This window comes from Hypanus sabinus, chromosome 3 (genome assembly GCF_030144855.1).
Source record: "Hypanus sabinus isolate sHypSab1 chromosome 3, sHypSab1.hap1, whole genome shotgun sequence".
NCBI classification, from domain to species: domain Eukaryota; kingdom Metazoa; phylum Chordata; class Chondrichthyes; order Myliobatiformes; family Dasyatidae; genus Hypanus; species Hypanus sabinus.
This window is the reverse complement of record NC_082708.1, coordinates 28513906-28529221: the sequence shown is the minus strand read 5'-3', so window position 1 is coordinate 28529221 and position 15316 is coordinate 28513906. Positions and strand designations below refer to the sequence as shown.

Genomic DNA, 15316 nt, shown 5'->3' with positions numbered 1-15316 from the left:
TGCATAGAAAGGTAACATATACACTATATACTAAGACAAACGTTTGACTAACTGATGCTAAATATACCGGATGTACTTGTTCCGACTTACGTACAAATCCGACTTAAATACGGACTCAGGAACGGAACTCGTATGTAACCGGGGACTGCCTGTACATCTTATGGAAATGTTTGTTTGATGATGAACTTCAATAAAAAAAATAAATTACAAAAAAAAAGGTAAAACAGAGACATCTCTTTCTGCCTTATTATGGAGGTAGAGAGAAGCTGTGGTAGTCAAATACCGGGTGAACACACAGTCTCTGGAGTACTGCAAGTCTGTGTCTTTGCTGTTGCTTTTGCTGCCCACTTGAGTGCTCGATGGCGGGTGCTGATATTTTTTTTGCCGGTGGGGGTAGGGGGGATTGTTGCTTGCTGCCATGATCTCAGAATGGCGGTGCAGGCTCGAAGGGCCGAATGGTCTACTTCTGCACCTATTGTCTATTGTCTTCCGTGCGGGAGGAGGGGAGCTGTGGGGGGGGGGGGGGCTTCAGGGTTCTGACATTTAACTGTCATTCATTCTTTGGGGCACTCCTCTGTTTTTGTGAATGGTTGTGAAGAGAAAGCATTTCAGGATGTATATGGTATACATTTCTCTGACATTAAATGTACCTTTGATTAGGCTGCGTTTCATGGAGTACCTGGTAAGGCTCTTAAAAACCTGTGCCAACCAATTGTGGGAGTATTCAGGGACATTTTCAACCTCTCACTGCTAAGGGCGGAAGTTCCCACTTACTTCAAAAAGGCAACAATTATACCAGTGCCTAAGAAGAATAATGTGGGCTGCCTTAGTAACTATTGCCCAGTAGCACTCACATCGACAGTGATGAAATACTGTGAGAGGTTGGTCATGACTAGACTGAACTCCTGCCTCAGCAAGGGCCTGACCCACTGCAATTTGCCTATCGCCACAAGAGGTCAATGGCAGATGCAATCTCAAGGGCTCTCCACACAGCTTTAGACCACCTGGACAACACGAACACCTACGTCAGGATGCTGTTCATCGACTATAGCTCAGCATTTAACACCATCATTCCCACAATCCTGATTGAGAAGTTGCAGAACCTTGGCCTCTGTACCTCCTTCTGCAAATGGATCCTTGACTTCCTAACCGGAAGACCACAATCTGTGCGGATTGGTGATAACATATCTTCCTCGCTGATGATCAACACTGGTGCAGCTCAGGGTTGTGTGCTTAGCCCACTACTCTCCTCTCGAGATACATATGACTGCGTGGCTAGGCAAAACTCAAATACCATCTATAAATTTGCTGACAATACAACCTTTGTCGGTAGAATCTCAGGTGGTGACGAGAGTCAGATATGCCAACGAGTGGAGTGGTGCCGTAGCAACAACCTGGCACTCAACGTCCGTAAGACGAAAGAGCTGATTGTGGACTTCAGAAAGGGTGAGACAAAGGAACAGATACCAATCCTCACAGAGGCATTAGAAGTGGAGAGAGTGAGCAGCTTTAAGTTACTGGGTATCAAGATCTCTGAGGATCTAACCTGGTCCCAACATATCGATGTAGTTATAAAGAAGGCGAGACTTACTTTATTAGAAAGTTGAAGAGATTTGGCCTGTCAACAAATACACTCAAAGGCTTCTATAGTTGTACTGTGGAGAGTGTTCTGACATGCTGCATCACTGTCTGGTATGGGGGTGAGGTGGCTACTGCACAGGGCTGAAAGAAGCTGCAGAGGGTTGTAAATCTAGTCAGCTCCATTCCATCTTGGGTACTAGCCTACAATATACCCAGGACATCTTTAGGGAGTGGTGCCTCAGAAAGACAGTGTCCATTATTAAGGACCTCCAGCACTCAGGGCATGTCCTTTTCTCACTGTTACCATCCGGCAGAAGATACAGGAGCCTGAAGGCACACAGTCAGCGATTCAGGAACAGCTTCTTCCCCTCTGTCATCTGATTCCTAAATGAACACTGAATTTTGGACAATACCTCACTTTTTTTTAAAATATACAGTATTTCTGTTCTTGCATATATTTTTAATTTATTCAATATACAGAATTGATTTGCTTATTTATTTATTATTATTATTTTTTCTCTCTGCTAGACTATGTATTGCATTGAACTGCTGCTGCTAAGTTAACAGATTTCACGTCACATGCCAGTGATAATAAACCTGATTCTGATTCTGATGTGCTCAGGATAGACAACAAAAGGTTCTTCCCATGAATTCAAGATGGCAGAGACCACAGCCCAGAAAGTGTCTGCTTTCACTGACCAAGCATGATTGTGGCCTCTGCTGGCTCATGCTGACATGAGTGGGCAGGATTTTGCTGTAGCCCATATCCAAAGGAGGCATTCAGGAGATTGCCAATTACAGGCTTGCTCAGGAGCTGAGCTACAAGGAAACTTATCTGAAGCAATAGACAAATAAGCTGGAGGAACTCAACAGGTCAGGCAGCATTTGCAGAGGGAATTAGGAGGCTTTAATTATTACTTTGGCTTGAGCCCCTCCATCAGGGGTTATCTGAATATGCCCAGTGCAAGAAAAATCCACTCAGCCCAGTCCAGTGTGAAAATGCCATAAAGGAAAAAGGAGGTGCCAAACATGTCACTAAATATACATTTATAGAAGAAGGAGAATAGATGCAAAACTCTTGGCTGTAAAATGGCTGAAAACCTCTCAAATCATGGAGGTGAGTCCAGACCATGATGGGGACTAACACATACAAATCGTTGGAGGAATTCAACAGGTCAGTTGGTATCTATGGAGGGAAGTGAACAGTCAATATCATAGAAACATAGAAAATAGGTGCAGGAGTAGGCCATTCGGCCCTTCAAGCCTGCACCACCATTCAGTATGATCATGGCTGATCATCCAACTCAGAACCCTGTACCTGCCTTCTCTCCATACCCCCTGATCCCTTTCGCCACAAGGGCCATATCTAACTTCCTCTTAAATATAGCCAATGAACCGGCCTCAACTGGTTCCTATGGCAGAGAATTCCACAGATTCACCACTCTCTGTGTGAAGAAGTTTTTCCTCATCTCGGTCCTAAAAGGCTTCCCTTTTATCCTTAAACTGTGACCCCCTCGTTCTGGACTTCCCCAACATTGGAAACAATCTTCCTGCATCTAGCCTGTCCAATCCCTTTAGTATTTTATACATTTCAATAAGATCCCCCCTCAATCTTCTAAATTCCAGTGAGTATAAGCCTAGTCAATCCAGTCTTTCTTCATATCAAAGTCCTGCCATCCCAGGAATCAATCTGGTGAACCTTCTCTGTACTCCCTCTATGGCAAGAATGTCTTTCCTCAGATTAGGGGACCAAAACTGCACACAATATTCTAGGTGCAGTCTCACCAAGGCCTTGTACAACTGCAGTAGAACCTCCTGTACTCAAATCCTTTTGCTGTGAATGCCAACATACCATTTGCCTTTTTCACCACCTGCTGTATCTGCGTGCCCACCTTCAATGACTGGTGTACAATGACACCCAGGTCTCGTTGTATCTCCCCTTTTCCTAATCGGCCACCGTTCAGATTATAATCTGTTTTCCTGTTCTTGCAACCAAAGTGGATAACCTCACATTTATCCACATTAAATTGCATCAGCCATGAATTTGCCCACTCACCTAACCTATCCAAGTCACCCTGCATCCTCTTTGCATCCTCCTCACAGCTAACACCGCTGCCCAGCTTCGTGTCATCCGCAAACTTGGAGATGCTGCATTTAATTCCCTCATCTAAATCATTAATATATATTGTAAACAACTGGGGTCCCAGCACTGAGACTTGCGGTACCCCTCTAGTCACTGCCTGCCATTCTGAAAAGGTCCTGTTTACTCCCACTCTTTGCTTCCTGTCTGCCAGCCAATTCTCTATCCACATCAATACCATACCCCCAGTATCGTGTACTTTAAGTTTGCACACTAATCTCCTGTGTGGGACCTTGTCAAAAGCCTTTTGAAAATCTAAATATACCACATCCACTGGCTCTCCCCATCCACTCTACTAGTTACATCTTCAAAAAATTCTATATGATTCGTCAGACATGATTTTCCTTTCACAAGTCCATGCTGACTTTGTCTGATGATTCCACCTCTTTCCAAATGTGCTGTTTTCACATCTTTGATAACCGACTCTAGCATTTTCCCCATCACCGATGTTAGGCTAACTGGTCTATAATTCCCCAGTTTCTCTCTCCCTCCTTTTTTAAAAAGTGGGGTTACATTAGCCACCCTCCCATGCTCAGGAACTAATCCAGAATCTAAGGAGTTTTGAAAAATTATCACTAATGCATCCACTATTTCTTGGGATACTTCCTTAAGCACTCTGGGATGCAGACGATCTTGGCCCTGGGGATTTATCTGCCTTTAATCCCTTCAATTTCCCTGCTAACATGTATTTCCCTCAGTTCCTCCATCTCACTAGACCCTCGGTCTCTTGCTATTTCTGGAAGATTATTTATGTCCTCCTTAGTGAAGACAAAACCAAAGTAGTTATTCAATTGGTCTGCCATGTCTTTGTTCCCTGTGATCAATTCACCTGTTTCTGACTGTAAAGGACCTACATTTGTCTTGACCAATCTTTTTCTTTTCACGTATCTATAAAAGCTTTTGTAGTCAGTTTTTATGTTCCCTGCCAGCTTTCTCTCATAATCTTTTTTCCCTTTCCTAATTAAGCCCTTTGTTCTCCTCTGCTGGTCTCTGAATTTCTCCCAGTCCTCAGGTGTGCCGCTTTTTTTTGCTAATTTATATGTTTCTTCTTTGGACTTGATACTATCCCTAATTTCCCTTGTCAGCCACGGGTGCACTACCTTCCCTGGTTTATTGTTTTGCCAAACTGGGATGAACAATTGTTGTAGTTCATCCATGCGATCTTTAAATGCTTGCCATTGCATATCCACCGTCAACCCTTTATTATTTGCCTGTCTATCTTAGCTAATTCACATCTCATACCTTCAAAGTTACCCTTCTTTAAATTTAGAACCTTTATTTCTGAATTAACTATGTCACTCTCCATCTTAATGAAGAATTTCACCATATTATGTTCATTCTTACCCAAGGGGCCTCGCACGACAAGATTGCTAACTAACCCTTCCTCATTGCTCATTACCCAATCTAGAATGGCCTGCTCTCTAGTTGGTTCCTCAACATGTTGGTTCAGAAAACCATCCCGCATACATTCCAAGAAATCCTCTTCCTCAGCACCCTTACCAATTTGGTTCACCCAATCTATATGTAGATTGAAGTCACCCATTATAACTACTATTCCTTTATTGCATGCATTTCTAATTTCCTGTTTAATGCCATCCCCAACCTCACTACTACTGTTAGATGGCCTGTACACAACTCCCACCAGCGTTTTCTGCCCCTTAGTGTTATGCAGCTCTACCCATATCGATTCCACATCCTCCAGGCTAATGTCCTTCCTTTCTATTGCGTTAATCTCCTCTCTAACCTGCAATACTAACCACCTCCTTTTCTTTCCTGTCTATCCCTCCTGAATATTGAATATCCCTGGATGTTGAGCTCCCATCCTTGGTCACCCTGGAGCCATGTCTCTGTGATCCCAACTATATCATATTCATTAATAACTATCTGCACATTCAATTCATCCACCTTGTTACGAATGCTCCTCACATTGACACACAAAGCCTTCAGGCTTGTTTTTACAACATTCTTAGCCCTTATACAATTATATTGAAAAGTGGCTCTTTTTTGCTTTTTGCCCTGGATTTGCCTGCCTGCCACTTTTCACCTTACTACTTTTTGCTTCTACCCTCATTTTACACCCCTCTGTCTCTCTGCACTTGTTCCCATCCCTCTGCCACATTAGTTTAAAGCCTCCTGAACAGCAGTAGCAAACGCTCCCCCTAGGACATTGGTTCCAGTCCAGCCCAGGTGCAGACCTTCCTGTTTATACTGGTCCCACCTCCCCCAGAACTGGTTCCAATGCCCCAGAAATTTGAATCCCTCCCCCTTGCACCATTTTTCAAGCCACGTATTCAACTGAAATATCCTCCTATTTCTACTCTGACTAGCACATGGCACTGGTAGTAATCCCGAGGTTATTACCTTTGTGGTCCTACTTTTTAGTTTATCTCCTAACTCCCTAAATTTACCTTGTAGGACCTCATCCCATTTTTTACCTATATTGTTGGTACCTATGTGCACCACAATCACTGGCTGTTCACCCTCCCACTCCAGAATGCCCTGCAGCTGCTCAGAGACATCCCTGACCCTTGCAGCAGGGAGGCAACATACCATCCTGGAGTCTCGTTTGCAGCCGCAGAAACGCCTTTCTATTCCCCTTACAATCGAATCCCCTATCACTATAGCTCTCCCACTCCTTTTCATTCCCTCCTGTGCTGCAGAGCCACCCATGGTGCAATAATCTTGGCTGCTGCTGCCTTCCCCTGATGAGACATCTCCCCCAACAGTATCCAATACAGTATATCTGTTTAGGAGGGAGATGACCTCAGGGGACTCCTGCACTACCTGCCTACTGCTACACTGTCTAGTGGCCATCCCATGCCTTTCTGCCGGTGTGGCCAACTCACTGAACATGCTATTCATGACTTTCTCAGCATCGCGGATGCTCCAGTATGAATCCAATCGCAGCTCCAGACACTCAATGCGGTTTGCAAGAAGCTGCAGCTGGACACACTTCCTGCACACATAGTCGTCAGGGACATTGGAAGTATCCCTGATTTCCCACATGCTGCAGGATGAACAAACCTTGGGGCTGATCTCAGCTGCCATGACCTACCCAATACTTGCCTCAACTTTTGAAACTTTCTCCTTTGAAAAGAACTTACCCGGCCTTACCTCACTTGGAATGAAGCCCGTCCTCAGCCTCTTCTCGTCGAAGCCTCGATTGCCCAACCAGCTGCTTTCTGCTGAGTCTGAGCTATTCAAGTTTTGATTGTCTAATCAACGGCTTTCTGCTGAGCTATTCAAATCTTGATTGACTTGATTGCACAGTCCAACTGCCAAAACGGCCAGAATCTCTCGAGTCAAAGCCTCAAATCTCCACTCCTTCACTGGCCCACTCACTCACTGGCCGCTTTTTCCTGGTGAAGGGAAGGCCCAGAACATGAACTGTTTATTTCCCTTCATAGATGCTGCCTGATCCACTGAGTTCCTCCAGCATTTTGTGTGTGGTGCTTACGATTTGCAGAATCTCTTGTGTCACGGTTAGGTAATAGAAGGGATGTGGAAGGAGGGAGGGAGGGACCTGATGTTCAGCCAAAGCTCTATTCCGCACCTGAAGAAAATTGGATACAGGAATTTGTCTTTAGAAAGCAGCACTCAATGCACACAGAACCAATTCTGCACAGAACTGTTTATTTCTGGAGGGAGTAGAATAAGGGGACAATACCCCCACTTTCCTTTAGTGTTGACAGTCAAGATTACATTAGTACCCCAGAGTCTACGGGGACTTCATTAATACCATAACAGCAACAATGCACATCATGTGAAAACAGACGCTTCAACCCATTGAATAATAAATAAGCATTTATAAAAACCCCTTTTACTCGGCAATCCAGTTTTATTCTCTCCATTTTCCTAGCAACTCCTGAATGCCCAGATTCACCATTCACTTAACACCAGGCACGTTTTAGAGCAGGCAGTTAACCTACCAGCTTAAACCTCTTTGGGATGTGGGAAGGAACCGGAGCGCCCAGAGGAATTCCATGCAGTCTCGGAGAGAATGTGCAGATCTCCCATGGAAACGACCAGAGTATGGGATTGAACCTGGGACTGGGTGGGGGGGGGGGGGGGCTCTGTGAGGTGGCATCTCTACCAGCTGCACCAGTGTACTGCCCAATGGAAGGGATACATGTGCAGTGTACAGTCTCAAAACTCAAGACATGCTTAGCTGATGAGAAAGCCACCTAGTTTTGTCAAGGGCTAGATGGTGGCATGCTAGTGTAGCAGTTAGTTTAACAGTATTACAGCACCAGCAACTGGGGTTTAATTACTGCTGCTGTCTGTAAGGAGGTTCACGTTCTCCCTGTGGCCTTTGGGTGCTCCAGTTCCCTCCCACAGTCCAAAGACAGACAGATTAGTAGGTTATTGACACAAGAGAAACTGCATATGCTGGAAATCTGGTGCAATGCACACAATGTGCTGGAGGAGCTCTGCAGGTCAGGCAGCATCCAATGGATGGAAATAAACAGTCAATACTCTGGGCCGAGACGGTTCATCAGAACTAGTCAGGATCCTGTATCAGGTTGGTAAGTTAGTTGGTCACGTGGGTATAATTGGGCAGTGCAGGTGTGGGTTCATGGGCCGTAAGAACCTGTTAGCATGCTCTCTATAGAAATAAATAAAAAGAAATCATAGTACAGAATTCAGCAAGGTCCAAGGAATGTCTCAAACCTGTCTTCTTGACAGACTGGACCATAGACCTTAACATGGAAGGAGCTGGGAAAGGTAGTCACACTAGCTGGGAAATTGAAAGTTCAGAGCCGTAGGAAGTTTTCCTGTTAGTTTAGTTGTTCTCATTAATCCTGCCTGTTATGTGACTATCACCAGTAGCAGAAGCAATTTGAGGTGGTGTGTGTAGAGTATCTCACAAGAGGTGTACTAAACTAACACTGAAGCAGGGAGGCACAGTGTGAAAACACCACACACACTGCTGTTCTGTGACTAGGCTAAGAAGGTGCAATATCAAACAATTCAAGCCCTTGTAATAGAGGAAGTGAAGGGTCAAGTTAGGGGAAACATCAGCTGTGTAACAGGAAACTATTGAAAGAAGTACTTTTCCTGGCTTCCCAACCACGAGTTATTGCAAGTTCACTGAGCTGAGCTGCTAGCTCAGCCCGAATGTCTTGGCAGTCACCCTGCTCCTACTGGCAGGATCGTTGCAACACATACGGCCACAAGACACAGGGGCAGATTGGGGCAATCGACCCACCAAGTCTGCTCCGTCGTTTGATCATGGCTGATCCATTTCCCCCTCAACCCATTGTCCTGCCTTCACCCTGTAACCTTTCACGCCCTGACTAATCAAGAACCTATCAACCTCCCCCTTAAATACACCCAATGACCTTGGCCTCCACAGCCAGCTGTGACAACAAATTCATTACCCTCTGGATAAAGAAATTCATCATCATCTTCATTATAAATGGATGTTCCTCTATTCTGAAGCCCTGCCCACTGGTCCTAGACTTCCCCCACCATAGGAAACATCCTCTCCACGTCCACTCTCTTTAGGTCTTTAAACATTTGATAGGTTTCAATGAAATCGCTCACCCCCCCATACAGCAAATAAAGGTGCAGAGCCATCAATTGCTCTTCATACAGTCAGCCTTTCATTCCCAGTATCATTCTTGTAAACCTTCTCTAATGTCAGCACATCCTTTCTTAAATAGAGGGTCCAAAACTGCTCTCAGTACTCCAAGTGAGGCCTCCCCAGTGCCTTACAAAGCTTCAGCATTACATCCTTGTTTTTACATTGTGATCCTCTCAAAATGAATGCTAACATTGCATTTGCCTTCCTCACCATCAACTCAACCTACAAATTAACCTTTAAGGAATCCTGCATGAGGGCTCCCGAGTCCCTTTCCAGCTCAGATTTTTTGAATTTTCTCCCCATTTAGAAAATAGTCTATGCTTTTATTCCTTCTCCCAAAGCGCATGACCATACACTTCCCGATACCTGTATTCCATCTGCCATTTCTCTGCCCATCCTCCTAATCTGCCTAAATCCTTCTGCAGCCTCCCTGTTTCCTCAACACTGCCTGCCCCTCCACCTGTCTTCATACCTAACCTCATTTCCTCATCCACAACAAAGCCAGTCTAAGGATAGAGACGTGTGTGTACTCTGTTGGGGGAGTGAAGGGGCTTTGAGGGAAAAGTTGTTTTATAACTTTCAGACTCTGAAGTTTTCCTCGTGCCAAGTTGTTGACAGCACTCCAAGTTCTTGGTGCCTCTGAAGACATCTTTAGTTGCAGCAAAGGGCCACTGTGAACCAGAGTGCTCATTATACCAATCAGCACAGCATAGCAGAATTGTGACTCAGATCAGAATCAGTATCACTGTATGTTGTGAAATTTATTCCTTTGTGGTAGCAGTAAAGTGCAATTCGTACTATAAATTATAATAAATATATATGTTTTTTTAAAAATAAGTGGTGCACAAAGAGGACAAAAGTGTTGAGTAACACAAATAAAATGCTGGAGGAACTCAGCAGGTCAGGCAGCATCTATGGAAAGGAATAAACAGACACCATTTTGGGCTGAAGACTGGAAAGGCGAAATAAGAAGGTTGGGGAGGGGAAGGAGTACACACTGGAAGGGTGTGCTCATGGATTCATTGTCTGTTTAGAAACCTGATGGTGGAGGGGAAGAATCCATCCCACCCGGAGAGACCTTTGTAATCTGAAATGTTTCAATCAATTCCCCTCTCACTCTTCTAAACTCTAGCAGCAAGCTGAGCTGACCAACCTTTCCTCAGAAAGTAACCCATGCATTCTAGATTTATTAGGCGTTGATCTGATAAACCTTCCCAGAACTGTTTCCAGTGCATTAGCATCAGTCCTTAAGTAAGACCGATAGCCTACTCAGTACCTCAGATGTGATTCTCACCATTGCCTACTTCCCTAATTTTGTATCCAGTTCTCCTCCCAACGTACATAAATGTTTGGTTAGTTCTCTTGGCTAGCGTGCAGGTACAGCAAATAACTAAGAAAGCCAACAAGCAGTTTTGTACATTGTGAACCATACAGTCAGAAACCGAGATGCCTCTGCAACCTTTTATCATTTGGATAATATGCACTTTGAAATTTTACTGCCAGAAAAGATAGTACAGGTAGCATTGATTTTCTACACCACAGTTACTGCCCCTCATTAAAAGGGTCTGTCCTTTTTGATCCTTCTCCCGCTTGCCAAATGATATCGACACCCAAAATCTGTCTCCAGGAACATGTTTGTCACTTTCTTCTGAATGACGACTGGCACTCACATAACAACCATCAATACGATTGAAGAAAACACAGAGCTTAACTCGAAGGACCAGACATTTTGCCTCTGCATTCACAGGCAGAGTGCTGATTCTTTGAGGAGAAAAAAATCTCAAGTAAACCCTCACAAATATCAGAATTACTGCGAGAACGTGGCAAGTGCTCATGCGGCTGATTGATCACGCCGTGACGTGATTGGGCCTCCTGCGTGTGGGAGGCCCTCTCTCCTCGCGTGGGCTTTGGAGTGTGCATGCTTTTGTCTCGGCAGGCCCGGTTTCCCACTCCCGCACTGTATGTTGCCAAGCGAGTATTTTGGCTTTTAATCCTATTACTCTGTTGTTCTGCTGAAGTAGAGATGTGAAATAAATGGAACACAGAAAACATCTTACTGGAGAGTTAGTTAGTACCCAATATCTTACCCACAGAACGCCACCCTTGTATTCACAGCTTCTACGGGAGTCCTATCTATACAAGGTAGCCCTCAATCACATCTGTGACCCCAGAAAGCCTGCACTATTCTCAAAGTTGTCTTCATGATCAAATACTTGGTGCTATTATCCTTACAGGTTGTACACTCCATGCGTAATACTCTGGTTCTCACTGCCATAATGTGGGTTAAAAATCCTCGTACTGTGGTGACAAACCTCCAGCGTATGGCTGATACTGGTTCAGAAGCGTTGGCAGGACCATTTAGAACATTAGAAACACTGGAAAGTTTTTGACAAGAAAAAGCCATTGGGCCTCCCAAAAGCTTGCTGATTTCCTATTCACACACTGTGTTGAAACAACTATTGAGTTTAGATTTGAAAGTCTCTAAGGTACTACACTCAACTACACAACTAGGTAGTTTGTTCCATGAGTCCACAACTCACTGTGTAAAGAAATGCTTCCTGATGTTGGTGTGAAATCTCCCCTTGACAACTCTCTATCTATGGCCCCATGTCCGTGTTGATGGATTTAATTTAAAGTAGCAGTTGGCATCCACCTTACTTACACCCTTGCTCTCCCAGATTGCAGGCATTTGCAGAGAGTGTTCACATCTTTACAAAAGCCCCCCCTGGCAATTTCTTACACAAGGAGGGTGCATCTTGCATATATTGATATTAAACAGCTTCTGTTAGTTTTTAGTAAACTTTGGCCACGATGTCCCCAGTATTTATTCCTGTCAACGCTCCCCAGTAATAGGAAGAGTGTTGCTTGAAGAGTGGTGTGACCCTTTAAGAACTGCTTCCTGAGGTCAGAGTTGTGAGGTCATGAGGTTGTGACAGGAGAGCAACAACTTGAGTTTCAGTTCTCGCAGAAGCCAATCGGATTGTTTTCAAACAGATACCAATAAATCTTGCAATCTCTCAGCTTTCCAAACCATTTCAGGATGGTTGAAGAGTAATAACTATCTCTGAACCTTGTGGTGTGGGACTTGAGGCTTCAGTAGTACTGAGATGGTAATTAGGAGAAATAGTAAGTAATCAGCCCTTGAAGCCACCTTTGCCATTCTTAAAAATCATGGACGATCTTCGCCCTGAAGGTTATTTCCCTCATTTGCTCCATTTCCCTTGTTCAGTATTCAGCAATCAGTCAATCTTTGTTTTCAACGGACTGATGGCTGTCTGCTGAAGGTGGGTATTCCAAAGATGCATTACCCTATGGATAAAGAATTTTTTTTTTCTAATTTCTGTCTTAGATGACCAAACCCTCATTGTAAGTCTGTGCCTCCTGGTTCTAACAGGAGAAGCATCTTCTCTGCATCTGGCCCTTCAAGTCATGTAAGAATTTTACAGGCTTCAACCACTCAACTCTGCTTGTGTGGCAAACCCTCCCTCCCTCCCTGCACCTAATCAATGTGCTGATGTCCATGATTCCACAGGGTGCTTTGTCCCCTTTAGGTATTTCCTATAACAGCATTGTAGCGCTGCACGAGATTGGGAAGTTGGTCAGTTTGAAAACATCCCAGTCACAGTCAGATCAACAATAAATAGTGGATTTAATCCACAGAATGTGTTCAGCTAAACATTTTCAGCAGGAGTTGAAATCATAGTGAGATAAGTCTGAACAGGCTGAATGGGACATAAGTTTATCCTCTGCTGCGTTTATGAAGGATGCAATATCATATCTGTTGTGTTAGATAATGAAATTCTGTTTCATGGACTTGCAGGGAAGCAATTTAGAATACACAGCCTCGACAATACTGGATTTTAATATAGCCAGCATACAGCAATGTTTGCACCACAATACCTTTTAAATAATTCTTTATTAGCTTATTAGCATGGAGCCATATACTGCTTGTTTTAAAAACTCGATTTGATGTTTCCTGCTAGATGGTATGTGGTGTTAATTTTTGTAAAAGTGCCGTTTTTATCGAGAGTGTGCTGGCAGCCAGGGCTTGACCGTAATCCCGAGCCCTGGCTGTTCGTACATAGCGAATCCAGCAGGTCAGCTGAGGATCCTGGGAGGACGACAGGCCCTCTCCCTCACACTGCACTGCTCCATCAGTACGCCCCCCTGTGGCAGTTGCTATTACTTGTACAACCTCTCAGTTGTGTTGGTGCAGGGAAGCTAATTATTGTGCAGTGGTGTAAGATGGACAGGTAGCAATTTAACTGCCATTCTAATATTTCTCTTAAACTTTATTGAGATTTTAGCGCAGAGTAGGCCCTTCTGGTCCTTCGAGCCACGCTGCCCAGCAACTCCTGATTTAACCCTAGCCTAATCATAGGACAATTTACAATCACCAGTTAACCTACCAACTGGTAGGTCATTGGACTGTGGGAGGGAGCTGGAGCACCCGGAGGAAACCCATGTGGTCACGGGGAGAACATACAAACCCCTTACAAGCAGCAGCAGGAATTGAACACAGGTCGTAAAGCATTTTTCTGACCACTAAGCTGCTGTGCCACCACATTCCCTTTATGGAAATCTGCGAGGGAATGGATGAAGAGAGACTGATTTTTAGATTCTACCGTCCCGGTAGTCACATGGTACATTAGCATCCTGACGTCATTTGCTGCCCTCCGCTGCCTGTGAGTGTCTATCCGTTGACTGCAGAATTTCTACAATTTAGAGAGTCTGCAAACTCATGGAGCACCTCACCATGAACAATCTTGTGGTTCTCCACAGGCAGAATGTTCCTAGTTTAGTACATACGAGGTCAAAGCAAAACAAAGAACCTGCATATCTTCTCTTTGCAGCAGAGAAGGTTAGAGAGGGATACAACCAAGGTGCACAAAGTTATGAAGAGTTTTGAGGAAGTACAGAGGAAGGAAGTCTTTCCAAGGGTAGGACAGTCAGTCAGCTGAGGCCACAGAGTAAAGGTAACTGTGGAATGAAACAGAGGTGAGATAGGTAAGGGTTTTTCAGGCAGTAAGTCATTATAGGATTTGGAATGAATTCGCCTTAGAGAACAGTGATAGGAAATAAATGAAATTTTATAGAGCTGCAGAATGGTTGGAATTATTAACCCACAGCTCTAATCCTCATATTTACAGTGATTACCACAACTCCTCGATGCACTCTACATTAATACTTTTGTTGACTTTGCAGTTCTCTAAAGATGTATTGGCCAACTCATACTCCGCATATATTGATAATTTCCTCAATGCCAAAGAAGCTGTGCGATTGGCCAAGGATGCAAAGCCAGCATTCATTAAGTTTCTGGAGGTAAGTGGTAACGTATTGGGCCTGGCAGTGTGATGGTCTTGCTTTGTGATATACCTGGAAGGAGGTTGGATGAGTTTGGTGATGGGGCTGGAAGGGAATTGGTCAAGCTTGGAATGGATGTGAAAGGGGATTGGTTAAGCTTAGTGTCGGAGCTCAAGTGTGATTGGTCTACTCAGCAGCAGGCCTCCAATGGAATCGATTTGGACTGACTCTCTTGTACATATGTCATGGCATTCATACAAATTAAAATCACTCATGAACATTGTCTCTAATGTAGAGGGGAGCCAGTCCAATTTTGTCTTGCTCCTGTGGGATGGAAGCTTGGTTGTTGTGATTTTAGAAACAACATTTACTTTTCCTTTCTTACCTTGCAGCAAAGCATGAGGGAGAACAAAGAAAAGCAAGCACTGTCTGATTTGATGATCAAGCCCGTTCAGAGGATACCCCGCTATGAACTTCTGATAAAGGTAGGATGTGAGAGTGAGGTCAAAACCAATCTTTTAAGGGGCATTTATGGGGCAGCCAACTAATTCATAAACGTTCTGAAGTCTAAAATCTCCTGAGTTAATTCAGAACCCAGTGTAGATTGTGCATTGTGATATATTTCACATTCCTGGATTTTAAAATGGAAAATGGAAACATCTTGATCATCTGAAGTTAAATTGATACATTTGGGGCATCATAGA

The 15316-nt window shown here is 44.1% G+C and overlaps 1 protein-coding gene across 2 annotated transcripts in view; it reads left to right on the top strand.

The window, feature by feature from the left end:
• Positions 1-15316, top strand: part of LOC132391139 (rho guanine nucleotide exchange factor 17-like) — a 483152-nt gene that overhangs the window by 324897 nt on the left and 142939 nt on the right. For both annotated transcript variants that reach the window (XM_059963957.1, XM_059963956.1), the window contains exons 4-5: positions 14514-14630; positions 15005-15097. In XM_059963957.1, coding sequence (XP_059819940.1) covers positions 14514-14630; positions 15005-15097 — 210 coding nt within the window. The remainder of the gene's footprint in view (positions 1-14513; positions 14631-15004; positions 15098-15316) is intronic.